We start from the raw sequence: 25780 nt of genomic DNA, 5'->3' as shown, positions 1-25780 counted from the left end.
TTACCCTTTCCTAATTATACAACACTGAAGTTAGCTTTAAGATTAATTAATTACAGAGTTTTTCTGTAAAAGAGGTTAACTTTGCGAGCTTAGCCTTAGTTTATTTCACGCTTTCTTCTATGTTTACTTTTTTTATGTAAACTAGTTATAAATAAATGACCACTCAAACAATGGAAAGTAACAAGAAATTAAAAGAAAAGAAAAAAGCCAAAGTTAAAGTATTTGCGAAGAAAAAGAAGACAATTCCCGAAAGTGTTAAGATTGAAAACTTAAAATCGCAATATGAATCAGTAAGCATTTGAAATTAAAATAATTTTTTGTTTATTGATAATATACATTTCTAGATTGATGTTAACAATATATCTAAATTTTCTGAGCTACCGCTCAGCCAACAAACCATGAAGGGTTTAAAAGAATCAAAATATTTCAAATTAACTGACATACAACGGGAAAGCATACTACTTGCCTTACGAGGAAATGATATTTTGGGAGCTGCACAAACTGGGTCAGGAAAGACATTAGCTTTTCTCATACCAATATTAGAATATCTATATTGTGAACAATGGTCAAGAATGGATGGAGTTGGTGCTTTAGTGATAACACCAACTAGAGAACTTGCATATCAAATTTTTGAAACATTGAGAAAAGTTGGAAAATATCATGATTTTTCAGCAGGTTTAATAATTGGAGGAAAGGACTTAAAATTTGAAAGAAAAAGAATGGATCAGTGTAATATTATTATATGTACACCAGGACGTTTACTGCAACATATGGATGAAAATCCACTCTTGGATTGTTCCTCTATGAAAATTTTAGTACTTGATGAGGCAGACAGATGCCTAGATATGGGTTTTAAAGAAACTATGAATTCAATCATAGCAAACTTACCACCAAAACGTCAAACTTTATTGTTTTCCGCTACACAAACTAAATCTGTTCAAGATTTGGCAAGGTATATGATATTATTTTAGTAATTAATATATCTAAAATTTGTTTTGTAGGTTAAGTTTAAAAGACCCTTCTTACGTAAGTGTAAATGAAATGACTACGCCAAAAGAATTACAGCAAACTTTTGTTGTATGTGAATTACATGACAAAATTTCTATTTTATGGAGTTTCATCAGGAACCACTTGAAACAGAAAACAATTATATTTCTTTCAACTTGTAAACAAGTAAAATATTTTTATGAAATTTTTTGCAAGTAAGTGAGAATTGTTGATATAAAATATGCTGTGTATATTCCAGAGTTATAATTTTTGTATTAGATTGAGACCTGGTATCAGTTTAATGGCATTATATGGTACATTACATCAATTAAGAAGAATGAGCATTTACGAAGAATTCTGTAGGAAACAATCTGCAGTTTTATTTGCTACTGATTTAGCTGCTAGAGGTCTTGATTTCCCGGCTGTCCATTGGGTTGTGCAAGCTGATTGCCCTGAGGATGTTGAGACATATATTCACAGGTAAATATTTTCTATTTATGTAGTGTTATGTTATATGAAATTATTTGCAGAGTTGGTAGAACAGCCCGTTATTTCAGAGGTGGTGAAAGTTTGCTTTTGTTAATGCCTAGTGAAATTAAAATGATTGAATATTTGGAAGAAAAAAAGATTCCTGTTGAGAAAATAGAGTATGTAGGACATGATATAATTTACTTCTGTTTTGCATTAACACATTAACTTTTATCTTTTATCAGAATTAATCCATTAAAGCTGCAAAACCCAGTGAAAAAAATACAAATATTTCTTTCTAATAATACAACATTGAGAGATACTGCCAAAAGAGCTTTTAGTAATTATGCAAAAGCAGTATATTTTATGAAACACAAGGATATTTTTGATGTAGATGCCCTAGATTTTAAATCATATGCTGAAAGTTTAGGATTGGTTGCTCCTCCTAGGATAAGATTTTTAGAGAGGATGTATAAGAAGGAAAGAGCAAATAATGAATCACTTGCTAAAAATATAAATACAAAGTTATACTTTAAAGATAGTGATGAAGAAGATGAGGATGCGGTGACTAACAATAGTGGAGAATCAGACTCTGAACTTAAATCAAATATGAAAACTAATAAAATAAAACCAGATTTTTCATTAAGCGATAGTGATAGTGATGATGAATTTATGTCAGGTTTCATTCGACGAGATCACGATATAGATTTATCGATGATTCAACCAGAGATGGACCTTCAAAAGGCTCTTGAGCTGCCATCAGGTATTTTTTAATTTTTGGTTACACGTGTCATAATTAAGTCTATATTTTTTAGTGAAACATAATAAACCAATTACAAAAGCTGATATTGTTAAACATATACGGAAAAAAAATATAGTTGTTAATAAAAAGGTTGTTTTTGGTGATGATGGGACACCGATAAATGACACAAATACCGAAGCAGAGATTGTTAATCAAAATGAAGAAGGGTGTGGAATAGGTACCTATCAATTTGATTTTGTTTTATGTGATTGTTAATAGTTTTATTTACGCAGATATTGAAAAATCAAGAGCAGCTATTAAAGAGGCCGATAAGATCGATAAAAAGAAGTTTAAGGAGAAATTGAAAGCTAAACATAGAGAGGAAAAGAGGAAACTAAAAGAACAAAAAAGTAAAGCTAGAAATGAGTCACAACAAGATGAATTTGGCGAAAGTGATAGTGAAGGTAGTTATTTAATACTCTAGTTGAATTATAAATTGAATTTTAATTTATACTCATTAAAAAAAAATTCACATTAGGTCCAGACTTGTCGTGGTTGCCAGATCCTGATAAAATTTATGGAAAAAAAAATGACGAAGAAAACGAATCATCCGATGAAACTAAAGTAGAAAATACAGTCGATGAAACGAAATCGGTTATAACAAAGTAGGTTAATTTATTAGTGACATTCGCTTTATATTTTATGTTTCATTTTTTTAGATCACGTAAAAGAAAACAGAAGATATTAGATAAAACTGATAAAAAGATTACAAACAAAAAGAAAAAGATTGAACAAATTAGTTCTAATCTAGATGTCAATGAAACTGAAGAACTTGCTCTTATGTTTTTAAAAGGTGGAAAGTAAAATTACTCTTGTAAAAATACCTTTATTTAAAAATTAAATTTGTTAAATATTTATTAATTCTTGTCATGCCTTTACCCAACTTATATCTGTTTACACCTACCAGACTACAGATGTATAATTCTCTAACATTTTTCTACAATATTTAATTTAATTCATTAGGTGCAGGTAAGTCTGCCCATTCTCTAGGATTTCTTAAAACTTCTAGGAGAGTACCTTCTGGAGACTCTTTTGATGGTTCATGCATATACTCCCATTTCTAAAACAACGTTAACTTTAGAATGTAATTTTATTGTGATTTAAATTGATTTTTTGTCATGCAATTTGCATATTATGATTCGTTAAAAAGAAGAGAATATTAATATTCATGTTTCAAAACTAATCCGGATGAATGCAACTCTTAATCTCGTAATTTTGAGCTTCTTGCACTATTCATCTTTAGATTGGATAAAGTGATGCAAATTTATGGAAAACTGGATTATTTGAAGTGTTTCTTTGGGAAAATAAACATAGTTGTTCGAAATATCGTCAACTTACAGCGTACAATGGTAATGACATAAGGATACTTTCATAACGAGCTCCGGGTGTATGAAGACCGAATTTAGTGCCCCTATCATAAATCAAATTAAATTCAACATAACGGCCTCTTCTTAGTAGTTGCCATTCTCTTTCTACTTTTGTGTAGTTTGCGATTTTATGCCTTTGAACTAAAAAATAAATATCAAACGAAAACGGGAAATAGTGCATTAAAATTGTGTATATTAGTTACCCAATGGAATGTATGAAGGTAATACAGCATTTGCACAGTCAGTAACAAACTTGAAACATTTCTCCTGATCTGGTTTGTCTAGATCATCAAAAAATATACCGCCAATACCTCTTCTTTCACCTCTATGCACCACATGGAAATAATCATCACACCATTTTTTAAATTTTGGATAATATGATAAATCATGTTTATCACAAGCTTGTTTCAATGTGTTATGAAAATGGATACAATCTGCAGTATTTAGATAATAAGGTGTTAGGTCAGTACCTCCACCAAACCACCATTGTATCTCATTTCCACTTTGAACCTAATAAATGAATGTAATAAATTATTTTTGTCTAAACATTTAATAAAAAAATACCTCAAAATACCTATAATTGAAATGTATAGTTGGAACCATAGGATTAACAGGATGAATGACAGCACTGATACCTGCAGCAAAAAATGGTAATGTCCCTTCCTCTAACCTTTTACCCCTAGAACGCATCTGAGCAACAGCACTTGGAGGAAGAGTTCCTTCCACAACAGATATATTGACACCAGCTTTTTCAAACACCTTCATAAAAATAATTCTAAGTATATTATTTTAAATGTAAGATATATTACCTTTCCATTTTGTAAAACACATGAAATACCTCCACCTCCCTCTTTTCTTTCCCATCGATCTATTTTAAATTTTGTTGTATCTTCATTTTCTAGTGCTCTACATACTTCATGTTGTACCTTCATAATCATTAATTCCATTTTTGTTTTCATGTCATCAGCATTTTTTTCTAATTTTTCTACAGGTGTAATTGGAGGTGCCATAAAGTTTTTGGTATCCATTGTACTCTTTGCACTGAACAATGTTAGACTGGCCGTTAAAATAGTGCCGTATTTTCTGCAAAATATGTTTACTATATTTTCTAATATGGAAAAATGTGTACATATAATTAATACTTACTTAAACTTAAATAAATTCTTTCTCCTCTGACATGACACTAATGTGAAACCTCTTATAAATATATTTCCAACCATTTTTACTCCTTACTTAATTTAAATATATTCGAGTACCCAATGATAAGGATAATGTTATATTTCGATATTTGAAGGTTATGGCTCAAATTTGAATAAAACGTAAGATGTTCCTTTTACAGCTTATTTTAAATATATTTTATTGGAATACTATTTTGCAATTACATTCCATTTTGTTTTATATCATGCCTAATATTAAAACCGCAATATGTTTTGGCTGGCAACTTGGGTTGTGAGAAAAATCACGTAACATAATATTGACATTTTTCTCATCAAATATGTCGCTTTTGATATTTAAAAACTGTAAGCCGGGTAAAATACTATTACTGACTTAATAGGATTGATTTTAATACAGTTTCTGTTTTTCTTTTCATAATTAATGATAATTAAGAAATGAGCTTAGATTATAAGATAAGAGTGAAATCGCAGATCATGCGTACATATAGGAATATTTTTTAAGGAAAAAAACTTTCTTTTAAAAATTTAACTAAAATCTAATCAAAGGTTTAATTTTATAAGTGCTCTGAAATCTATAAGAATCAGCTGACTGAAGGTATTATTATGTTATACTAGAAATCCTCTGGACAAATTTTCTCCGTTTACCTTCTGTGAGAAAAGAGATAGAGATAATAAGTAGGTCATTGTTTGAATGCGCCAAATAAGCAACATGTGTGTTTGTGCGTGTTGTAGCATTTTATCGATTTGACGTTTATTTTTTATTTGTGCATTACCAGAAAACAGTTTTTCCGCCTTGGTCACAGCGTGGTGCAAGTCAAAATCGGCCGTTTGGAATTTTTCCTCGTTTTTTACACCACATCCCCTCGCGTCGTGCCTATACGGGCTTTAGCGCAGACATCATATAGTTGCGAATCGATCCCAGACATCCGATCGTATTTTGTTTCCACAGGAACTGTTCTGTTCGGTGCCGAAAGCTTATATCAACGTAAGTCTTTACTGACTTCTCTGGCGTATTTTGCTGGATCCCGGATTTTCCGATTTTTCCGGAGGCATATACTGTATAACTCGGGAAGGCGTCTGGAGCAGGTCGAACCCTGTTTACCTCCGACGTTCGATCATAGTATTATTTTCCACCTGGTAGTAGAATGTTACAATTCGGTTTAATTATCTGAATGAAAAAAAATATGCTAAGGCCGTCGTAAATTATCTATGATAATGCTCTCCTTCAGGCGAATGTGAATCTTCGAAAATTCCGAACTGGCATCAATTAGAAGATGAAAAAGTTTACATTCAAAGGAGTTTTGGACAATTTTCGAAATTCCGTGGTTCAGCAACCATCCAGGCCTGACCAGGAAATTCAAGAGTCTCTGCGGCCTGAACATTTCCAGGTCAAAAGGGTAAGTGTGTTTTATTTATATAATTTTAACATTTTAAAAATAAATATAAACTGATATTTTTATTAAGTCAAAAACCTATATTGTTATATTCATTCCATATTCATTTAGAGATAAAAATAAAGCTATCGCAACTCCACACATATTTCGATTTTTGCAATGTAAACTACTGCTTTATCAGTAGTAGGCTATGAGAATGTTCTGTTTAATACACAATGTGTTATTTTACCCTCCTTATTTTAAGGAAAATCAATATTAACAATATATATATATAACAATATATATATATATATATATATATATATATATATATATATATATATATATATATATATATATATATATATATATATATATATATATATATATATATATATATATATCTTTGTTATATGTTTGTTTATTTGAATGTATTAACTATGTTTGAATGTAATTTGAATTATGAATAATTTTATTAAAATACTGAAGTAAGCTTGAAAGTTACTTTAGAAAAACTATGCAACAAGTTAATCAAGTCACCATAAAGCTTCTCTAATGAATTTGCTGCGATATTTCGGTGTATGCTTGCATCCGATTTAGTTTTTACGATCATCTGTTGAAAAGCAAAGTATGTCAACGAAAGGTCAAGTTCTCGTGACGTTTTTATGCGTTTACGATTACACTCGTTTAAGCGTTTATGTCGGCATTCATTGTGTGTGTTTTAATTATTTCTTGCCGGTTATCAGCGCTTAATGTCGTCGCTTAGTTACGTATGCGCATGGCGCTGATTTTAGTTATATTTTGATTGGTTAGTGCGGTTTACGCATTTTTTGCAACATTTTTCCCGATTTTTCAGTGTTTACAGTTGTGATCACATTATAATAGTTATGGGTAATAGTTTTAGACCTAAACAGATTCCGAAGACCCAGTCGGGTTTAATAAAAATAAACGTGAAACAGGTAAGTACATTATAGTTTTTATTTATATTTACTTGGATGAGATCATTTACAATAAGTTAACCTTCAGGATCTTTTAAAAATCAACGAAGAATAATTAGAACGATTTCTTTCATATTCTATTTTACTGTTATTAATAGAATTTAATTATACACCACAATGAAAAAAATAAAGTTTTAAAAGCATATTATTTACAAATTTGAATGCATTAGTATATATTATATTATATTATATATTGTCGTAGTTCCTACACTTGAAGCATACTAATTAATGCATATATTTTGTCTCACTTTCTCTTTGACTTGTACTGACACAATGCCGAATAAATTTATGATATTCGGATATTAAGAATGTTGTCAGAATCAGCCAATAGCGGATGCTTGTTTTTCCGTGGTTAGTATTTAATATTACCGAGAAAAACTTTATGACGACTGAATTTATTTAATTGATTTGTAATCTTCAAATTTATTTAAAGGCATTTCTACAAAGAGGTTCTGTAATTACGAATTAAAAGCTGTGTGATTTAAACTGTCATCAGAGATATGGGGAAAACTAGTAGTTATGGATATAAATAATTTCAGTCATTTATGGGATATCTTTTTATTTCTATTCATAACATAAAATCACTGATATTGTTATTTTAATTAATGTATACTGTTACTAATTACAAGTTTACTAATTACATAGATGCAATTAAATTACACTATCTAATAAAGATGTTCAAAATTAATTCTTCCGTTAATTCCTGCATGATTGGCATCTACTGACATGACCTGATAATACAAAGGATTGTTTTTATTCTTCTAAACTATTATTCCAGTTGTTTCAGTGTCCAAGCAAAGTGCAACAAAATTCAAAATATAATTTATATCTTTACGTTTGTATAAGGGGTTTCAGCTTTGAATCAGAATTTGTGTTTTCTTCATACACCTTGTTATTTAGTTGGCCAATTCTAAGTTGTGTGTAATTTGAGACTACTGCTTAAATTTTATATACGTTCTAGGGTTCATTCCCTATTATTTAGTGAAAGTCATATGAGAGTCTTGTTAAATGAAATAAATTTGTTTTTTTTATATAGGGCATTACAAAATTTGCACAAGATTTTAATTAAATAGAAAATTCAGTTATTGTTTTAGAATTATAGTTTATAAAGTATAAAGGGTCATCTAAGGATTTCCAAAAAAAACACCGGGTGTTGCTTAATACAATTACGGAAATATCTACCAAAAAAGGCTATTATAAAACTCAGTAATTTGATTAATATAGCATTCCTGGAAACCTCATATACCGATACCATCAAATTCGGAAAATTATTGAAAAAGCATACGAAGATGAAAAAAAATCTAAATCTGTACATAGTAAGTTGTTGCGGTTCAAGCAAATATTTAAAACCTATATAGACCCATGGAATTCAGTTACGGGTATGTTCTGCGAGAAATGATATCAACATAATACAAATATTTCGGAATATTCCTGAGTATGGAGTAAGTAGTGAGGATGCATCGAGATACTATAGGAACAATTATTTACACTGGGATCTTCGAATTCCAACTACCATAGAGAAAAGACTAATTTTTATTTTATTTTATTAGAGACTAAGGGTCAATGGGTGTTCTAATAAGTACCTAGTTTTAATCCACTGTAGAGACAAATTGTGAATTAGTCGACAAGGAGTAGTAATAATATATCAATAAATTTAAAAAATTCAGCATATAAAATGGTATCCTCAAATTTGCCGACCTATATTTAAACACAAGTTTAAATTGTAGTACATTTTAGGATAACCTTTATACCACGCCAATTTTATAGGATTTTTTAAGATAGTGTAAATCTAGTTGACTAACAATTATTATAAAACTTGTTATCGAAAATATTCACTTACGCACTTTCATAAATTAGATAATCTATACATTTTATTAGTGGACGATGCGAGATCCTGAAATGCTGATTTCAAATAATCTTCGACTTCATACGCCTTTATATATTTCTTGAATCCATGGTAAATCCTTAACCAAGGGTTCTATAGTATAAATTCCATTTTTAATAATATTTGCTTATCTAATGAACATTTTTTTTGATTAATTTATTGCATTGTTACTAGTCGTGACCGACTAACTTAAAATTTGTTCTTAAAATAAGTTAAATCTAGGTATATATCTAGGAGGACATATCTACTCTTAGTCTCTGGTGTAATAATGTTTATGTATTAACACTGATGTTTTTCTCTTAAATGCATCTTACTACACTACACCAGATCAAATTGTTTGATTCTTTGGAGTCTGTGTCCTGTCTGGATAACACCATCCAATAGTTGTATTACTTCGATATTGATATGGTAATTGAGTCTGTTCTCATATCTCCTTCAATTTTTTTCCTGGGTAACAGTCGGTATCTGAAGGTCTCGATAAAAGTAGTCAATCCTGTGCTATCTCGGTGCACATACAATACTTCTCAGGACTTTGTTTTTAATTTTATTCATATTAAAAAATTGTATTTCGTATATCTATATGGTTTTCAATATTTGCTTATATAATAGCAATTTATTATGTGCTGATATTCTTTTCTTTTACTTTTTACATGTTCCTTCCAGCGAAGTTTTGCATCTAGGTTTATTCCGAGATACTTAGCTATATGGAATTATATTATTATTTATTATTATTGGTAGTTGAGCCGCTTGATTATACGTGAACTGCACATGCACAAATTTACTTTAATTACTCGTTAATATTTATTTTTCTAGTCTGGGTCCAATTATTTATATTGTCACTTACCTGTTCGAGCGGCTTCTTCGCTGTTATCTGCGACAGCAAAAATGGCAGTGTCATCAGCAAATGTAGCCATCGTGATATTTTCCATTTGTGGTATATCACATGTGTAGACTAGGTAAATAATTGGTCCCAATGGTTCGTGCTACAATTGTTTTATTAGTTTCTTTTATTGTGTTTGACCTTCATCGTGTTTGACTCATTGAAACATTTTGGCGGTAATGTAAGATTTTAATATCTCAAGTGTATAGTTTAGAGAACATTTTCTGTAGCTAGAATGAAGGCTTGTGCCACATCTAAGAGTATATCTGAACATACCAACTCAAACTGATGCGTAGGTGTTAGGTTTTTCTGTCTATTTTAGGCTTTATCCATTATAATAGGAGTTTTTCAAATACCGTAGATATTACTGTTAAATAGAGATAGATGTATAGACTTTTATTTCGTTGGGGTGATTTTCCAGGTTTTGGGATGATAATTTCTTTCAAACGTCTGGAACATTTTTTAGTCGCAATACTACATTAATCAAGTTGGTAAGTTTTATAATTGCCTTTCTTGGTGTTTTTTGTGCAGGAATTATCCTGTTATTAAGTCATAACTTGATGATTTCTTAGGATTAATGTCAACATTGATAATTTAGATTACTTCTTTTGACGCTACTAGTTGAAACCTTCTTCTAAGTTCGGAAAATTATACTCAATATCATTTTCGTTTCGTTTGTTTTTTTCTAGATGGCCAGCAAATGCTTTAGCTTTTTCTTGATGGCTGCGTGCCCAATTTCCAAGTAGGTCTTTTACAGGTGGGCTGTGTAGATATGACCGTTTTAGGTGGCTTTCCAGAGCGAATAATCTGTTTCCTGTCATCTGTTAGATTATTCATATAGTTATTTATAAATTTGTTTTTAATTTTCAGTATTTCCCTTTTCAACCTTTGAGTTATATTGTTCTGTTACCTTTCGTTCTTCAGCTACCATTTCCTTGATTTCTTTCGGATAATTAATTATTTTAATTGTACTCTTAAATTCATGGAGTTTTATTCTAAACAGCTTTATATTCATTATAGGTTAAGTAAAAATGTAATTGTTCTATTCCCTTAAGGGGTATATTTAGTTGAATTCGATTACTAAATTTTTTAACAATTTCTTCCCAGAATGTTCTCTTGTTTTGTTATTTTCTTATTATATTTTCATTCAGTGTCAGAATCACTTGTGTGCGATTTGAACTTAGGTCAAAGTTTTTTTCGACTTCCATATATTTGGATGTTATGATTCTAACTAAGAATAAATCTAACAGGTCTGGGGTTTTCTCTGGATCCGACAGCTAAGTTCGTTTTCTTTTTTTTGGACATGTAACTACTTCTTAGCTCAGCAGCTGCTTTATGAAGTTCATTGCCTCTAGTTGTCGTCATTCTAGATGTCCATCAAATTTTTTATCTAAGTTACGAAAATATAAATTATTAAACTATTTAATAAACCACCCTCTGTTATAGTTATATACATTTTAAAATCATTGCAATTGCATTTGCAAAATATGTTGTAACGCACAACAAAATGATTAAAGTTTACTGAATTCAGTAGAAATGAACAACTTAAACGGTTAAAACACCAGCGTAGGTACAGAAGAATTTTTTTTGTTATTTTAGATATCAGATATAATCCCGAATATTTAAGGAGGCCAGAGAATCTGAAACGAAAAGGCGGCAGCTGATGTTAAACTTGAATTTTTCCCTTCCCTTTGTTTAAACATTTGCGAAGTCTTAATGACCGAGTAAGATGTTGTTGATTCCAGAACGAACATTTTAGGCGTATCTGTCCCAATTACACGGCTTAACTGCCTTTATCTCTTGTCCCTTTTCCAGAACTAATTTTCGCACGAGCAAACACCGGGACGATATTCGCGGGCGTTTACTGTCTAGAAAAAAACCAACTAAAAGTCCCCTCGAGATAGGGATGTATTAGCATAACGTATAACGTTGCAAGTATTGTAGTATATTTTATTTTGTTCCATGTTCGGTTGGGTATTATTTGAGTCAATTTATTAACCGACTTCGAAAAAGGATGAGGCACTATGTTCGGCTGTATATATATGACAGGTCAATTGAAAAGTCCCCTAAAGTTTGCCATCGTTTTCACTGACTTGTGACACGGTGCATTGTCTTGGTGAAGCAGCACTTTCTTTTTCTTCAAATGCGGCCGTTTTTCGACGATTTCGTCCTTCAAACGGCCCAATAACGCTATCTAATAGTCGCTGTTGATGGTCCTTCCTTTGTCAAGGTAATCAATGAAAATTATTCCACTTTGCACAGAGCTTTCTCATACCTAAAAATTCGTGAATGATATGATGTACACGTTCAGTTGATATCTTTAGAATGTCTGTTATTTCATTCAATTTCAATTTACGGTCATTCAAAATCATTTTTTTAATGTTTTCGTCGGTAACAACCTCTTTTAGGCGTCCACTGCGTTCGCCGTCTTCAATGCCCATTTCACCACGTCTAAACTTAGCATACCATTCCTTGATGGTTGATTTTCCTAGGGCAGTGTCCGGAAACTCGGCAGCAAGCAAAGTTTTTGCCTCAGCTATATTTTTTCCTTTCAAAAAGCAATTTTTTAAAAAAATTTAAAATTTTTTATCAACACGCGACATTCCTTTCATCCATTTTTTTCACAATAACAAAAGTTGCTGCACTCAAAATGTTATAATTCACAAACTAGTGATCCGACAGCTGTCAAATTTATACACGCATCTTTTGATGTTTAGGGCTAACTAAAAATATATGGATTTAATTCTAGTAGCGCCATCTATGTGTCAAGCCACGGATTTTTCAATTGACCTGTTCTTGTGTTGACCTGACCCTTTTTTTATTCGAAAAAGTGCACATTCGAGGCGGTCTCATTGGAACCAAGTCAAGATCTGTTTGGGGGAAATCGATGAAAACTCTAAAATTTCAAAGGCACGTACGATGTTTTCACATATTTTTTTAAAAATAATCATGTATTGGTGTATTTGTCAGTTTCATCGTTGATGGGTCGAGTCATCCTAACCAAAGATGTTATTAACCCTTCCAACCCAACAATTCTAGGAATAACAAGAACAATATATCGGCAATGAATTATTATTAAATATTATGACTAATAATACCCAATTAGTTGTTATTTTAACGTTTATTTTTTTCCATCAATTTTTATTGTCTTAACACTTTTTATTATCATCTTGCCATTAGTGATCCAATGTTCCATTCTGAAATATCCTGTTTCATCTAAATACACAAATTGAAATAATAAGTCTCATTAATTTTATTATATGCTTTTAAAATCGATGTTTGGAATTTTCATCTTTACACCATTTAAATTCTATACTACCTGACAGTATACGAAGGGATATTCTACAGGCCTCAAAGATCATATGGCTTCTAGCTCTCATAGCTCTAAACTATGTATAGATACTTTTCAAACAGTTTCCCCTGAAATAATTGTATTAAATTATATTAATATTGAAAAAAAAACTCACTGATCTCTGATAGAGTTTTAATATCAAGCTGATGCTGATTCGTCACCCGCTTCGTATGAGGGCCGTTTCTTTTAAGTGAATCCAAGATTATATTTTTTATTTTTTGCAATTGATAGAGAGAAAAAACCTAATAGCAACACATCATTTAGGGTTTATTAACAAGCATTCAACAATTAACCAGGTCCATAGAATTACAGATGTTATTGAAAAAGCCTACGAAGGTAAAAAAGTATGGTCAGCTATATTTTTAGATGTAGCACAAGCCTTCGATAAGAAAGAAGACTAAAATCGTACATTACAACCAGAAATGCTACAAGAAAAAAAGCTAAAGCAGGTGTACCATAGGGAACTGTACTGGAGTCAATGCTTTATCTACTCTACACTTGTGATATACCACAAATGGAGAATATTACGATGGTTACATTTGCTGATGATACTGCGATTATAGCTGTCGGAGGCAATACTGAAGAAGCCACACGAAAATTACAACAGGCAAGTGACAATATAAATAATTGGCCACAAGCATGCGCAGTTCACCTACAATTAGACCGTACAAGCACCAATAACATTAAATAATACTATCATTCCATATAGTAACAGCGCTAAATATCTCGGAATTAATCTTGATGCAAAACTTCGCTGGAAGGAACATGTAAAGAAGAAAATGTATTGGCTAATTGGAAGAAAATCATAATTGTCAGTACATAATAAATTGTTATCAAATAAGCAAATACTGAAACTTATATGGACCTGCAGTTCAATTATGGGGATGTTCTGCAAAGAGTAATATAAACAAAATGCAAATTTTTCAGAACAGTCCTGAGAAGTATTGTGGGCGCACCCAAATACTACAGGACTGGCTACCTACAGCGAGACCATCAGATACCCACAGTCAGCCAAGAAATCAAGAGAGTTGCAAGGGGGCATGAGGAAAGACTCTATTCTCATGAGAATATTGAAGTATTGCAACTTTTGGATACCATCAGAACAGGACACAGACTCAAAGGAATCAAACCATCTGATCTTGTGTAGTGAGGTGCATGTAATAATACAGCGGTGGCATTATTTCATCAGATACTGAGATAGATTTAAGTTATTACAAAGACAAATTGTAGGTTAATCGGAAACGACTAGTAACAATGTAATAATTAAATAATAATTTTTTTTCAGATATCTTTATGACCGTGCCCATACTAATATTCAGTGCAGTTGCAACACGCTCAAAATACTTTCAATAAAAACTGTTACCACTTAATATGTACATAACAGTAAAAATGTTAACATCTTTAACGAATTTTACATTATCTCCTTCCTGTCCGGGTTCACTGATTAGTGACGCAATCTGCTCTGTCTGGCTTCGGCATTTTCAATCAGAGTAATAATATGTAGTTATTTGAAATTTATCAAAACAAACAATGCCTTAAAACAATGTTTGTTGGTTTATAACTTATTGTTGTTGACTAACATTTTAAAGAATTTTGTAGTCTCGATTACATGTTTACGTATCAGATAGCATTGTATCTCTTTTTAACAGGAACAAGATGAGAAGGTAAATATTGTCTGATTCTAAATATCTTGATGACATATGTTCATTGCTTCTTTGGTTAGACTATAGGAATATATTCCTCGAAGAATTGCAGCCGTTTTAAAAGCACATGTTAGCTTAAAACCTTATTAATAAATAATAGGTCAGTTGAAAAGTCTCCTGCCTGACATATAGATAGTGCTACTAGAATTAAATTCATATTTTTTTAGTTAGCCCTAATCCTCAAAAGATGCGTATATAACTGAGGTGTACATATCATATCATTCATGAATATTTGGGTATGAGAAAGTTCTGTGCAAAGTGGGTGCCGTGCGAGCTGACTTTTGACCAAAAACAGAGACGAGTTAATGATTCGGAGCAGTGTTTCAAGATGATCAAGCGTAATAACTAATAATATAGTTTTTGCGTAGATATGAGACAATGGATGAAACATGGCTTGAAACAAAGTCCAATCGACAGCCATCCGAGTGGACTGTACACGATGAACCCGCTCCAAAGCGTGGGAAAACGCAACTGTCGCGTCTGTATTTTGGGATGCGCATGGAATAATTTTCATTGACTACCTTGAAAAAGGATGGACCATCAACAGCGACTATTACATAGTGTTATTGGACTGTTTGAAGGACGAAATCGCCGAAAACGGCCGCATTTGAAGAAAAAGAAAGTGGAAAACGATGGCAAAAATCAATGAATTGGGCTTCGAATTGCTTCCTCATCCACCGTATTCTCAAGATCTGGCCCCCAGCGACTATTTCCTGTTCTCAGATCTCAAAATGAATGCTCGCTGGTAAGAAATTTTCGTCGAATGAAGAGATGATCGCCGAAACTGAGGCTTATTTTGAAGCAAAATACAAATCCTACTACAAAAATGGTATCGAAAAGTTGGAGGGTCGCTATAGTCGGTGTCTCACCCTTGAAGGGAATTATGTTGAATAAAAAAAGCTAATTTTGCCCAAAAAATGTGTCTTACTATGGTAGGCCGGGGACTTTTAAATTGACCTGTTAAATATTGTATATATATTCGGGGTTCATATTATTTAGTCCATCTTCCTTATATTATGAGATTTTCTGCATATTCAATATTTTGCGTTTCAGCTGTTTTTTTTTAACTTCCCGGTCCAATTCTCACAGAAACAAACGTCGAGACGCCATTAACGGCGTTAATATCCAGAAAAAGTCCGGGATCGGCGACGAGAAACGACCCATTAGCATACAATTAAAAGGGACACTGCGGGAACGGGGGCACGTCGGAGGTATCGTGTTCGTACTGCGAATGGGGAATGGCGTCGCCTGTACGTCGTCCTGACCGGGGCGACAGCGACGCCTGACCGACGCGTCTCCATTTCACGACGCGCTCGAGACGAATATTGATAAAGGCCTGGTTCAAAGAATTCCGGCTTTTTGCGAGTTAATTTCGTATGATAATCGTCGAGATTCCAGCGAAACTGAATAATACCGCGATAAATGGGCGGTGAATAAAGGATTTTTTTCTTCTATGTTCAAGTATAATCTAGAGCGATCTTGAAAGCCAAACGTTCAGGACGGAAAAGGGACCTTTTGATGCAGTGCATAATATATTACGACTTTCTGTAATCGTAAAAACACCATTGCCAGATATTTTTTATAAAAGACGCTTACTTTTTAACCGCCTTCAAAAAAGAGGAGGTTCTATGTTTGGCTGTATATATTTTTTTAATGTATGTTCGCCGATTTCCCCGTCAATTATGTACTGATTTTCAAAATTCTTTTTTTATTCGATAGAATGCCCTTCTGAGGTGGTCCTGTTGGAACCAAGTTAGGGTCAGTTGGCGGAAATGGGGAGAAATCGAGGGAAGACCTTACATTTCAAAAGCACGTACAATGTTTTCACATATTTGTACCTAAAATAATCTTGTATAATGTGATATTTGTGTATAATGTTATATGTAGGCATGTGTTAATGATAGACAACTTTTTCTCTGATGTAATAGTTAGAATGTTAAGCTCACACGCGGAGGTCACGGGTTCGATTCCCAACAGGGCAGCAACTTTCTTTTTTCTAGTTTGGTTGGAACATTTGTCAAATCATTTAGACTAGGTAGCGAGACCCAGTGCCTGAAACATTCCTTATTTTCAATCATTGTTTCTTTATTCCTATTTTTTCTCATACTGGCTGTAATTTTATTTGGATTATCCATTGTGAAACTTAATAAAATAACTGCCTGATTTATTGAGTAAATATCTAACACTAAAAAGAGAAAAATAAAATATTTTTACAATAAAAAGTTGAAGCGACTTTAAAAAATAAATAAATAAAAAAACTTGGACTTTTACCAAAAAAAGAACGTTTTAAAATAAAATATGTACGTAATAATCGTTGTAATAACTAAATAAAAATCAGTTTGAAGTCGCTGCCAAGCCCTCGAACAATATAAAAATAACAGTATAATTTTATGTCTTAAAGACAAAATGAAAAAGGAACAAAACAAATCTAATTTAATATAACTGTTTGGGCGCAGTACCGACTTCAAATTGATTTTTATTTACTTACTACAACGATCATTACGCACATATTTTATTTTAAAACGTTTTTTTTTGTATTAAAAGTCTAAGTTTGTTTATTTTTAACATTTTAGTGTATTTTTATAATGTTTTATCAACATTGTAAATATCAGAATATATTGCAGAATACTGCATTTGATTAGTTTTCAGGATAATTAAGCTTAGTGATATATGATTATGTACTATTTTGTTAATTTTACATACTCTCAGACTATATAGTTTGACTATGGGTTCTATTTAAATTGTACGTAGTAAATTAGGGAAGATGATAAGTTTTTTCACTACCAGTTTCAAAAGACGATAAGTGGTATTTTTACTTCTGCGATAGTGGCGGGTTCGAATTTTACTAGGGCATATTAATGTACTTTGGTTTGTGATTACTGGTAGTGATTAACGGTGTAAAATCAGATAAAAACAGCTATTCTAGTTATTCCAGTAACCATGCTTAGTAATACTGAATGTTTTTTGGAATGGTCTCTGATTTTGGAGTGGCCACGGATACTTGAAAAAATGGTCTTGGAAAAAATCCCAAGCTTTTATGGTTTTTAATCGAATTATCACTGGTGATGGGGAATGTATCTATTGCAACAAATCCAACATGTTCCTGATGGTGATCTCAGAATTTTCGAGATCTCGAGTATTTCTTGACGCTAAAGTATTCACGCGCTAAAGATTATTTTGTAATTAAATATTATAAATAACATTACATTTACACAATATATAGCAATAAAATTCTTTATAATCATTTACTTATTATTATTACTGAATACACTAGATAATGTCTATGTCAGATAATAATTTCATCACTTTAGACAAAACTGACGGATCGGACTTAAAATTAAGAGACTGTATGGTTTAGTAGGAAGACACTCCCAAGTTCACACATCGATTTTTTTTTACCAATACTTTTTTTTCGTTACTTAACCAAGGAAGATCATAGTAATCATAGTAATGTGGAAGCAATACAGTTACTGGGGACATCGGTGGACTGAAGCAAACAAAACTACATGAACTTGTATAGTGTATAGTGTTGGTCTTAACTTTAGCTTAAGTAGTATAATTTATTTTTAATTTTTTATTGCTTCTTCTATTCGTCGCAAGTGCAACAGAGCAATATCAATTAATTAATTTGTAAATTAAGATTCGACTAAGCGTATCTAATCGCAATTATCGATTAATTCTTGGATGGTTGGTGTTACATCAGTGTCTATTCCAATCATAGAAGGTAAATTTTGCGTAGAAAAGTAGAATAAGAGAGAAGAAATATCTATTTTGTTAAAAACGTGTGTCGATATTTTTTGTTCGTCGATTTATATATATATATATATATATATATATATATATATATATATATATATATATATATTTGTAATAATGCACTTGTAAACTTTCTTTTAAAATATTTATACAAAATGAAAACGCTACAAATTAATTTGAACACTTATTAATTCTAATAATTAGGTCTTCTGTATAATCATATGTTTTGTATAATCCATTCAATAAAAGAGTGAACTCGCGTTATCCAAATTTATGACGTCAAATCATTGCAATGTTGCCGCATCAACTTTGAGTTTTACTTTATTTTGGCTTTGACATATAACAAAAGTCTGATATAAATTAATTAATGAAACAAAAATTAAGTCATCAAATATAATTTATTGTAACATTATGGTACATCTAGTGCATGCATGCTCGATCAAATTCGAAGTAACTGATTAGAAACGCAATCTGCTTCTTCATTTTCAATCAGAATAAAAACAAGTAGCGATTTGAAATTTATTAAAATAAGCAAAACGCTAAATCGACGTTTGCTGATTTATAACCTGTATTTTGTATCAGACAATATTCTATTTCTATTTAACTGGAATAATGTGAGTAGGATAATCACCGTTTCAGTTTTAAACGATTTTACAAATTACTATAGGCAACACGTTCGACATCGTGATGACGTGGGTTCACTGTTATTTTGAATAGACTACATGTAACAGTTACCAGTCAAAACGACCATTGATGTTTTTGTCGTTACAATACGATTATTAAATATACACTAATTAAAAAACTATCTAATGTTAGTTGAACTTGAATCATTGTTATCTCCGATCCAGGATTGAAACGTCGACGCATAAAAAAGCGAAAAAACTACGTAGGCCGGTACGAGTTTGGTCGGTCCGTTTTACTTTGTTTTTCCATCCCGGCGTTTTCCCCGACGAGCCTGGCGTTTTGCATTATAATCGGAGGAATGAACGCTATCGATAACGGATCGAAGTTGACGAGAAAACAGTGCATTAATCAATTGTTTATGTGCATTCTATCGTGAAGAGATGTACGCCATCATCGATAGGTGTAGGTAGCCTTTTATTTAGAACTCAGTGGCGTGACTCCGTGTCGTTCTAGTTATACGATTGTAATATTATGTAAAACAATTATTAGATATTAAAAATAATTGGTGGCAATTTTTTTGTTTGCTAAATATCGAGAAGACTTTTTTCTCATGCTAGTGTAATTAAAAGTCCAATTTCTTATTATATTAGGCTTGTGACTTAATTTACACCGTTTTTTTCAACATTTCTTACATAAAAAAAAAGATAACCACGAAGTTAATATTTTCTTGTTAATGTTAAAACTCCAGACGAAATAAAAAAAGCAGGTTATATTTGATTTCATTAAAGTAATAGAATTCATTAAAATATTGTTTTAAGAAGAAACAAAAATAGAGGACTGCATATATTTGTTTGTCTGTATAGGCGGGCCCTATTTAGTTTTTCATTCAGTTATTTGAATGAAAACATTTTGTTATAACTTTAAACGCGTTTTATTTTGTTTTCAGTGGCTTGAAACTTGATTCTCGTTTTTCCTGTGATGTTTTATGACGACTTTTAATGCGGATTGTCATGCCCCCCAGCAATCGTTTTACTACTTTACGAAATTACGGTATGAGTTTAATCGTGCTCATCATTTGCTCGCCGATGAAGTTGGCAGTTCATCCAAAACTGCGAATGAGCGAGATTGAAGAAACCTTAGTTATTAGTTCTACTGTCATTTATCATTTTTCATCCAAATGGTTTGCTCGTATGATATTTGGAGAAAATTCGCATATTTGGAGACAAAAAATTGAATGAAAAGTTGTTGGGTTATTTTTATTATATTTAAAATATAATTGATTACCTCAATACTGTCGTCTTATAACACGTATTATTACATATAGAATGATATTATGTTAGGTAAAGAATTTCTTTTTATAGGATATTTAACCAAGCAGTAATGTCGAAGCTGTTCCGTTCTGTTCTCCTGTAGTTTGCTGCGAATTCTCTACCTAAAATTAACATAAATTAGGACAAAATAGGGCGGATAACGTTGCCATTTAGTTCCCACTTCGCTTATGTAATTTTTCACGTGGAGCGCTCCAGGAATGTTCGGTATTTTATTAGGGTGACGCGTGTGCCCGTGCTCAGAACATCCTCATTTGCTCCGTTCGCTCTTTGTGTTACCGAATATTCCACGTCTTCAGGTTACGCTTGCTTATTCGGTCCTGGAATTTAAATTACATGGCCGCTCCCATAATTATTGTCCAGCCAGTACCTTGCCTGTCGACGAAAAGAGGTAAAGGTAATTTATAATAGGACCGGGACGTATTTTCACGTTTTAAAATCGGTATATCGTGTATAATGGGTAGGGGGAAAAGGAATTTCGTTCCTTTTTTTCTAATAGAGGACATAATTCGGATATCTGTACAAAAAGTGTATCTATTACTATAAGGTAAAGCCAATCTCAGAATTGAACGCTGTCCAGGCTGTGGGAATTATGGAGAATGTTGATGAATATAAGTTATGCATTTTTTTATTAATGACATCTTACATTAGATATGCTTACTACAATCTTAATTTACAAATTAATTTATTACTACAGTTCTGTTGTACTTGCATACACAAGCAAGGCGAGTACGGGATTAATACATTTGTATGTATTTCCCTAATTAACATTAAACTAATAATAATTTAAGAACATCTTTTGTTCAGTAGCTGTATTGCTTCCACGTTACTGTGATTTAGCAACCTTATTTCGTGTTTTAAGGCGAAATATTATTCTTTATACTTCGTGTATCCACTTGATTCCGAGGTCATCGTGCCGCTTTTCGTCGGTTACATAGCGATAAGCATTGATAATTAATCGTAGAGCTTAGTTTTGGGTGCGTTGGATCACTATTTGGTTTGATCTTTTAGTGCAACCCGATATTTGCACACCACAGGTCTAAATTGGTTTTATGATTGACTGATAGTCCAATCTCTTTGATTTTAGATCAAGTTGGGGAATATCTTCCGACTAACCAATACAGTTGCTTGACTTGGAGTCTAATCTGCTCTGCTTTTTGCCTAACATGGTGTTTCCAATTTAACCTACCATCAGATAGAGATATATTCCGAGGTATTTAGCAGATTTTGCTTGAGGAATCGGACATCCGGCTAATGATATAATTAGGTTTTTGTCATTTCGCCGCAACGTAAAATTAACATGGACAGAATGAAGCTATTAAGATGACTTTTCGTATTATTTACTTGTACTTTTTCTAACGCCTTAGGCAGAGATACATCCTTTGCCATGATAACTGTGTCGTCAGCAAATGTTCCAAGTACTGTTGCTTTGTTGTTGGGATACCAGCAGTATAGAGCAGATATATGGGGCTGGTCTCAAGACATTATTCTGTGGTACTCCAGCCGAAAGAGGTTGAAATGTTGAGAATGAGCCTTTTCATGCGAAGCTCTAAAATTTCTTTCTTAAAGATATGATTCCTGCACGGTAATTCTGCGGTAGCAATTTGCTCGTTTTGTATATTAATCCCAAATTCCATACCCGGTCAAAATCGTCAAGTTGGCGAGAAGTATTTTAGGATGTTTTTATTTCAGAATATATTGGAAGATCCTAGCCAGTGTAGGGCAGTATTGCATACCATCGTGTTTAACTGCAAAATTAATAAACAAAATCCTTTTAAATTAAATTGTCTTGTGCTCAATGTAGAATATTGTTCTTTTAACAATGTTTGTCACCAATTTGTCAAGAATAAGAGACCTTGTTTTTATCGTTTTTAAGGGATTCTATAAATTTAATAATTTTTGGTTGGGCCCTTTTTTATTTAAAGAAACTATTTTCCAAATTTTCGCCAAAGTATAACGAATATTAGAGCAGAAATAAGAAGAAATATCTGGAATTTTATTTCCTCAGTAAATGCCATCTCTATCTTGTTTTTTCATTGCCTTAAAGAATTTTAAAGAGAAGAATTTCATTTTATCTAACTTATTTTTTTAATTTCGACACTGAACCCTTCGAATAAATATCAAATCAAAGTTAAGGGGGTCTTTTTTTACATCTGTTTGTTGGGCCTCTCCAAGAACGGACAAGGTCGTTCTTTAATATAGTATAAATGAAACTTTTCGTTTGACCTTTACGAAAATTTATATTTATTTTATAGGAATATGAAACGAAGGCATTCAGGCAGTTGGTTATTGGATGGTTGGAAACTTATTGCTAGCTGGGATGTGTTCAGATTATATTTCAGAATTTTTTAAAATTGGACCAAGATTGTATGTATTCTATCTTGTAATTTTGTAATAATATATGATATATTTTGTATACATTTTTTGTTTGACAAAAAAATGGTGCTGTTAGATTCGTGTTTTTTTTTGGATTAACCGAGAAATCTATCCCTAATATTTGTAATAATAAATCTGTCTGGCTATTTAAAGTGTTTGGAAGCGAGACAAGTTAATTCTTTTTGGAATAAAAAAAATCATGGATATTGATTACAATTGAAACTTGAATCAGCTGTATGTAAAAATACACATATAGTTAAAAAAATCTTCTAAGAGATGAATGAAAGTATAACTTTTATGAAATAAGTTTCATTATTCAAGTAAAACATCTATCCTATTCGTTAAATTTAGGTTCCTCTGACTTGATATCTTAAAAATTCGTGCATAATAAAATCCATAAATTATAATATAGCTAGGAAAGACTTTTTTAGAATAACCATAATTTCGTCATTTTATAACTTGGACTTGAGTTTGGAATTTTTGTAGAGATTGGAAGAAAAGAACGAGGCAGGGTTCGGGCTCTGTGGATATTGTAGAGTGGCATCGTATGAGCAGGTTTGAGCAGATCATCACGAATAATTCCTTTCCAATTCTATCACACATTTAGCCTGATTTTTTTGGCGCCAATGCGGGCTTTGCAGCCTTTTGTGGAGTTTCTCCGGGCTTCGACAAGAACCTTTTTCCCTCGTTATTGTCCAATAACTCCAATAACCCCATTTTGTCACGGTTCAGCGATGATTCAAAGATGGAAATTTAGTCAATTTTAAATCAATTCATTAAGTCAATTGGATTCCACCAAGATCCTTTGTAAACGGTTTTAACCTGTTTTATGGTTTACAGGTTATTAATATTTTGAAAAATATTGTTGACAATGAGGGAAAATGGTTTAAAAACTAACGCAAAAGGAGAACGAAAAATCCGCTCCGAGTTTAAAATTAATTTTACATTTTTACAAACTGAATTAGGTCTAATATATTATAATTTGTTGATATTTGAAGTCATCTATGGGACATGACTATACGTTTAATTTTATAACTATATAGCGAGATGAAATATGTCTCTCTACGCTGAAATACCTGAGAATTTCAAGGATACCCTCAAAAGATACATTGTTCTTTTGAAATTGTATCCGTAAATTGCCTGAAAGATGGGAAGAAGTAGGGGCTATCGATGGACATTTTATGAATAATATATAATTGAAATAGGATTGGGTCTGACTGATTAATGTGTTTTAAGAAATATATATGAGAAAATATTTTTCATATTTAATTTTTTGCTTGTACCATTTTTTTTCGTTAGTTTAGTGTTGATTCGTAAAAAAGAACGTTATTTTCCTGCTAAACCAATAGTTTACGAAACCTCTATGCATTTTTGATACCACTGATACGGTTTCGAGTAGGATTTAACAAGGGAAAAACTGAACAACGAACATTTAACCGAAATAGCAGCGCTGGGTTAAAAAAAGCAGTTAATCGCCCTGGGCAGGGTAGATAAAGCTCCTGAAAAATTACAAAAGCGGATATTCCTTCGTGTTTTATGCAGATGTGTGTTGCTGGAGGACTTCAAGAGTAAATAACTCTCGATGGATATATTCCTCTCCCTCTATTTTTATTTTAAATTCGTTTGGAAGTTTGAGTTAGGTAAGGCGTATTTGTTATTTCCTCTATATATGCCTCTCGTGATTATTTTAAACCGTACCTGTTTTGTACTTGCATTTTAGTTATTTTTCATTATATTTCAAACATATTTTTTGTTTTTATTTTTATATTTATTGGATTTGTGTGAAAGAATAAGCACTATTTTAGATCCACTTAATGTACGGTATCCAAAATTTTACGAAACATTTAAATTAGATATATCACAGATGTTAACAAATATTAGGTTTTAGTAGTAAATATGGCTGAATTTCGTTGATGCAGGCTCAGCTATCAACAAATTACATGATCTGTCGATATCTATAGTATCCAATTTAAAGTGAAAGAATCTCGTCGCGAAATCGAGCACCACTGGCAATCACTATTTCACCAAGTTAATTTTTGATGAGGTAAAGTCCAACATTTCTTTCAGTCGTATCAAATCTATATCAAACAGTGATGCGTTGTGAATATCTTTAATTATTGACAATTATATCGATGAACGAATCCATCAAGGTAATAATGACGTTCATCTTTTAGGATCAGTAATTCGTTTGGTGATCTTAATTATTTCAATGAAGTCTGTGCGCTGTACATGGACATGAAACTTGTACGTTGTGCAACCATAGAGTTGTATCTTTAGTATATACGGTATGGAGAGCTTCTTGAAATTATTCACAATGTCTACTTGAGGTTTATAAGTTTTACTGTGACTTGCCCACAACTGCGATGTTAACATTTGGACTTATTAGCCATTCTTCTTGAATTAAATTATTATTTTTAGAGTTAACGATTTTAAATTAACTTTTCGATCATATTTAGAGTGAAAGTTGCGATCTCTTGTTGCCACACTTTCAAATATGTTGTTTTCTTGTATATTATTCTAGTGTATTTACTAATCGTAAATTATCACTTTTCAAACACAAAGATCTTCGATTACCCTTTATAAACCTTTAACAATTTTGATCAAAGAAATATTTATTAAAAAAAATGTATTGTCTCATTCATGAATAAAAATATTAAAATTAAAATGATAAAACGGTACTTATTACGTAACGGTACGAATATTACG

At 31.9% G+C, this 25780-nt stretch overlaps 3 protein-coding genes and 1 long non-coding RNA gene across 7 annotated transcripts in view; 3 read left to right on the top strand and 1 right to left on the bottom strand.

Annotated features, from left to right (window-relative positions):
- Window positions 1–49: 49 nt before the first annotated feature.
- Window positions 50–3114, top strand: LOC143195504 (putative ATP-dependent RNA helicase DDX10). The gene is made up of 10 exons (XM_076402731.1): window positions 50–290; window positions 345–952; window positions 1002–1202; window positions 1267–1467; window positions 1518–1634; window positions 1701–2218; window positions 2271–2435; window positions 2491–2661; window positions 2736–2862; window positions 2917–3114. Exons 1-10 carry the CDS (start codon window positions 156–158, stop codon window positions 3059–3061), a joined length of 2388 nt encoding a protein of 795 aa, XP_076258846.1. The 5' UTR covers window positions 50–155; the 3' UTR covers window positions 3062–3114.
- On the bottom strand, window positions 3070–5702 carry Coprox (oxygen-dependent coproporphyrinogen-III oxidase). Its single transcript, XM_076402732.1, has 7 exons — window positions 5573–5702; window positions 4771–5447; window positions 4434–4707; window positions 4189–4383; window positions 3828–4134; window positions 3596–3765; window positions 3070–3317 (listed from the first exon to the last, which is right to left on the bottom strand). Exons 2-7 carry the CDS (start codon window positions 4842–4844, stop codon window positions 3204–3206), a joined length of 1134 nt encoding a protein of 377 aa, XP_076258847.1. The 5' UTR covers window positions 4845–5447; window positions 5573–5702; the 3' UTR covers window positions 3070–3203.
- The window catches only part of Tomosyn (syntaxin-binding protein tomosyn), a 360116-nt gene continuing 339986 nt past the window's right edge, over window positions 5651–25780 (top strand). For 3 of the 4 annotated variants that reach the window (XM_076402722.1, XM_076402721.1, XM_076402718.1), the window contains exons 1-2: window positions 5651–5784; window positions 6029–6196. In XM_076402722.1, coding sequence (XP_076258837.1) covers window positions 6074–6196 — 123 coding nt within the window. In that variant the 5' untranslated portion in view covers window positions 5651–5784; window positions 6029–6073. Of the gene's footprint in view, window positions 5785–6028; window positions 6197–6954; window positions 7132–25780 lie in introns of those variants that run through there. The other variant, XM_076402719.1, reaches the window with a different exon arrangement.
- LOC143195508 (uncharacterized) lies at window positions 14386–14692 on the top strand. The gene is made up of 2 exons (XR_013005549.1): window positions 14386–14517; window positions 14573–14692. It is a non-coding gene; the product is annotated as an uncharacterized LOC143195508 (long non-coding RNA).

Source organism: Rhynchophorus ferrugineus, unplaced genomic scaffold, assembly GCF_030347505.1.
Source record: "Rhynchophorus ferrugineus isolate W39M unplaced genomic scaffold, kcgeb_rfMv2 rfM4, whole genome shotgun sequence".
NCBI classification, from domain to species: domain Eukaryota; kingdom Metazoa; phylum Arthropoda; class Insecta; order Coleoptera; family Curculionidae; genus Rhynchophorus; species Rhynchophorus ferrugineus.
This window is presented reverse-complemented; position numbering and strand designations above follow the sequence as displayed.

Bases quoted from the DNA above. Each gene is read 5' to 3' on its own strand.
- Coprox (XM_076402732.1), bottom strand. From the start codon at position 4,844: ATGGTTGGAAATATATTTATAAGAGGTTTCACATTAGTGTCATGTCAG. The intron at 4,384-4,433 runs GTAATATATCTT...ATTTTTATGAAG, and splicing joins GTGTTTTACAAAATGGAAAG to GTGTTTGAAAAAGCTGGTGT. The intron at 3,318-3,595 runs GTAAGTTGACGA...ACGTTGTTTTAG, and splicing joins TGTCATTACCATTGTACGCT to AAATGGGAGTATATGCATGA.
- LOC143195504 (XM_076402731.1), top strand. From the start codon at position 156: ATGACCACTCAAACAATGGAAAGTAACAAGAAATTAAAAGAAAAGAAA. The intron at 1,635-1,700 runs GTATGTAGGACA...ATCTTTTATCAG, and splicing joins ATTCCTGTTGAGAAAATAGA to AATTAATCCATTAAAGCTGC. The intron at 2,863-2,916 runs GTAGGTTAATTT...TCATTTTTTTAG, and splicing joins ACGAAATCGGTTATAACAAA to ATCACGTAAAAGAAAACAGA.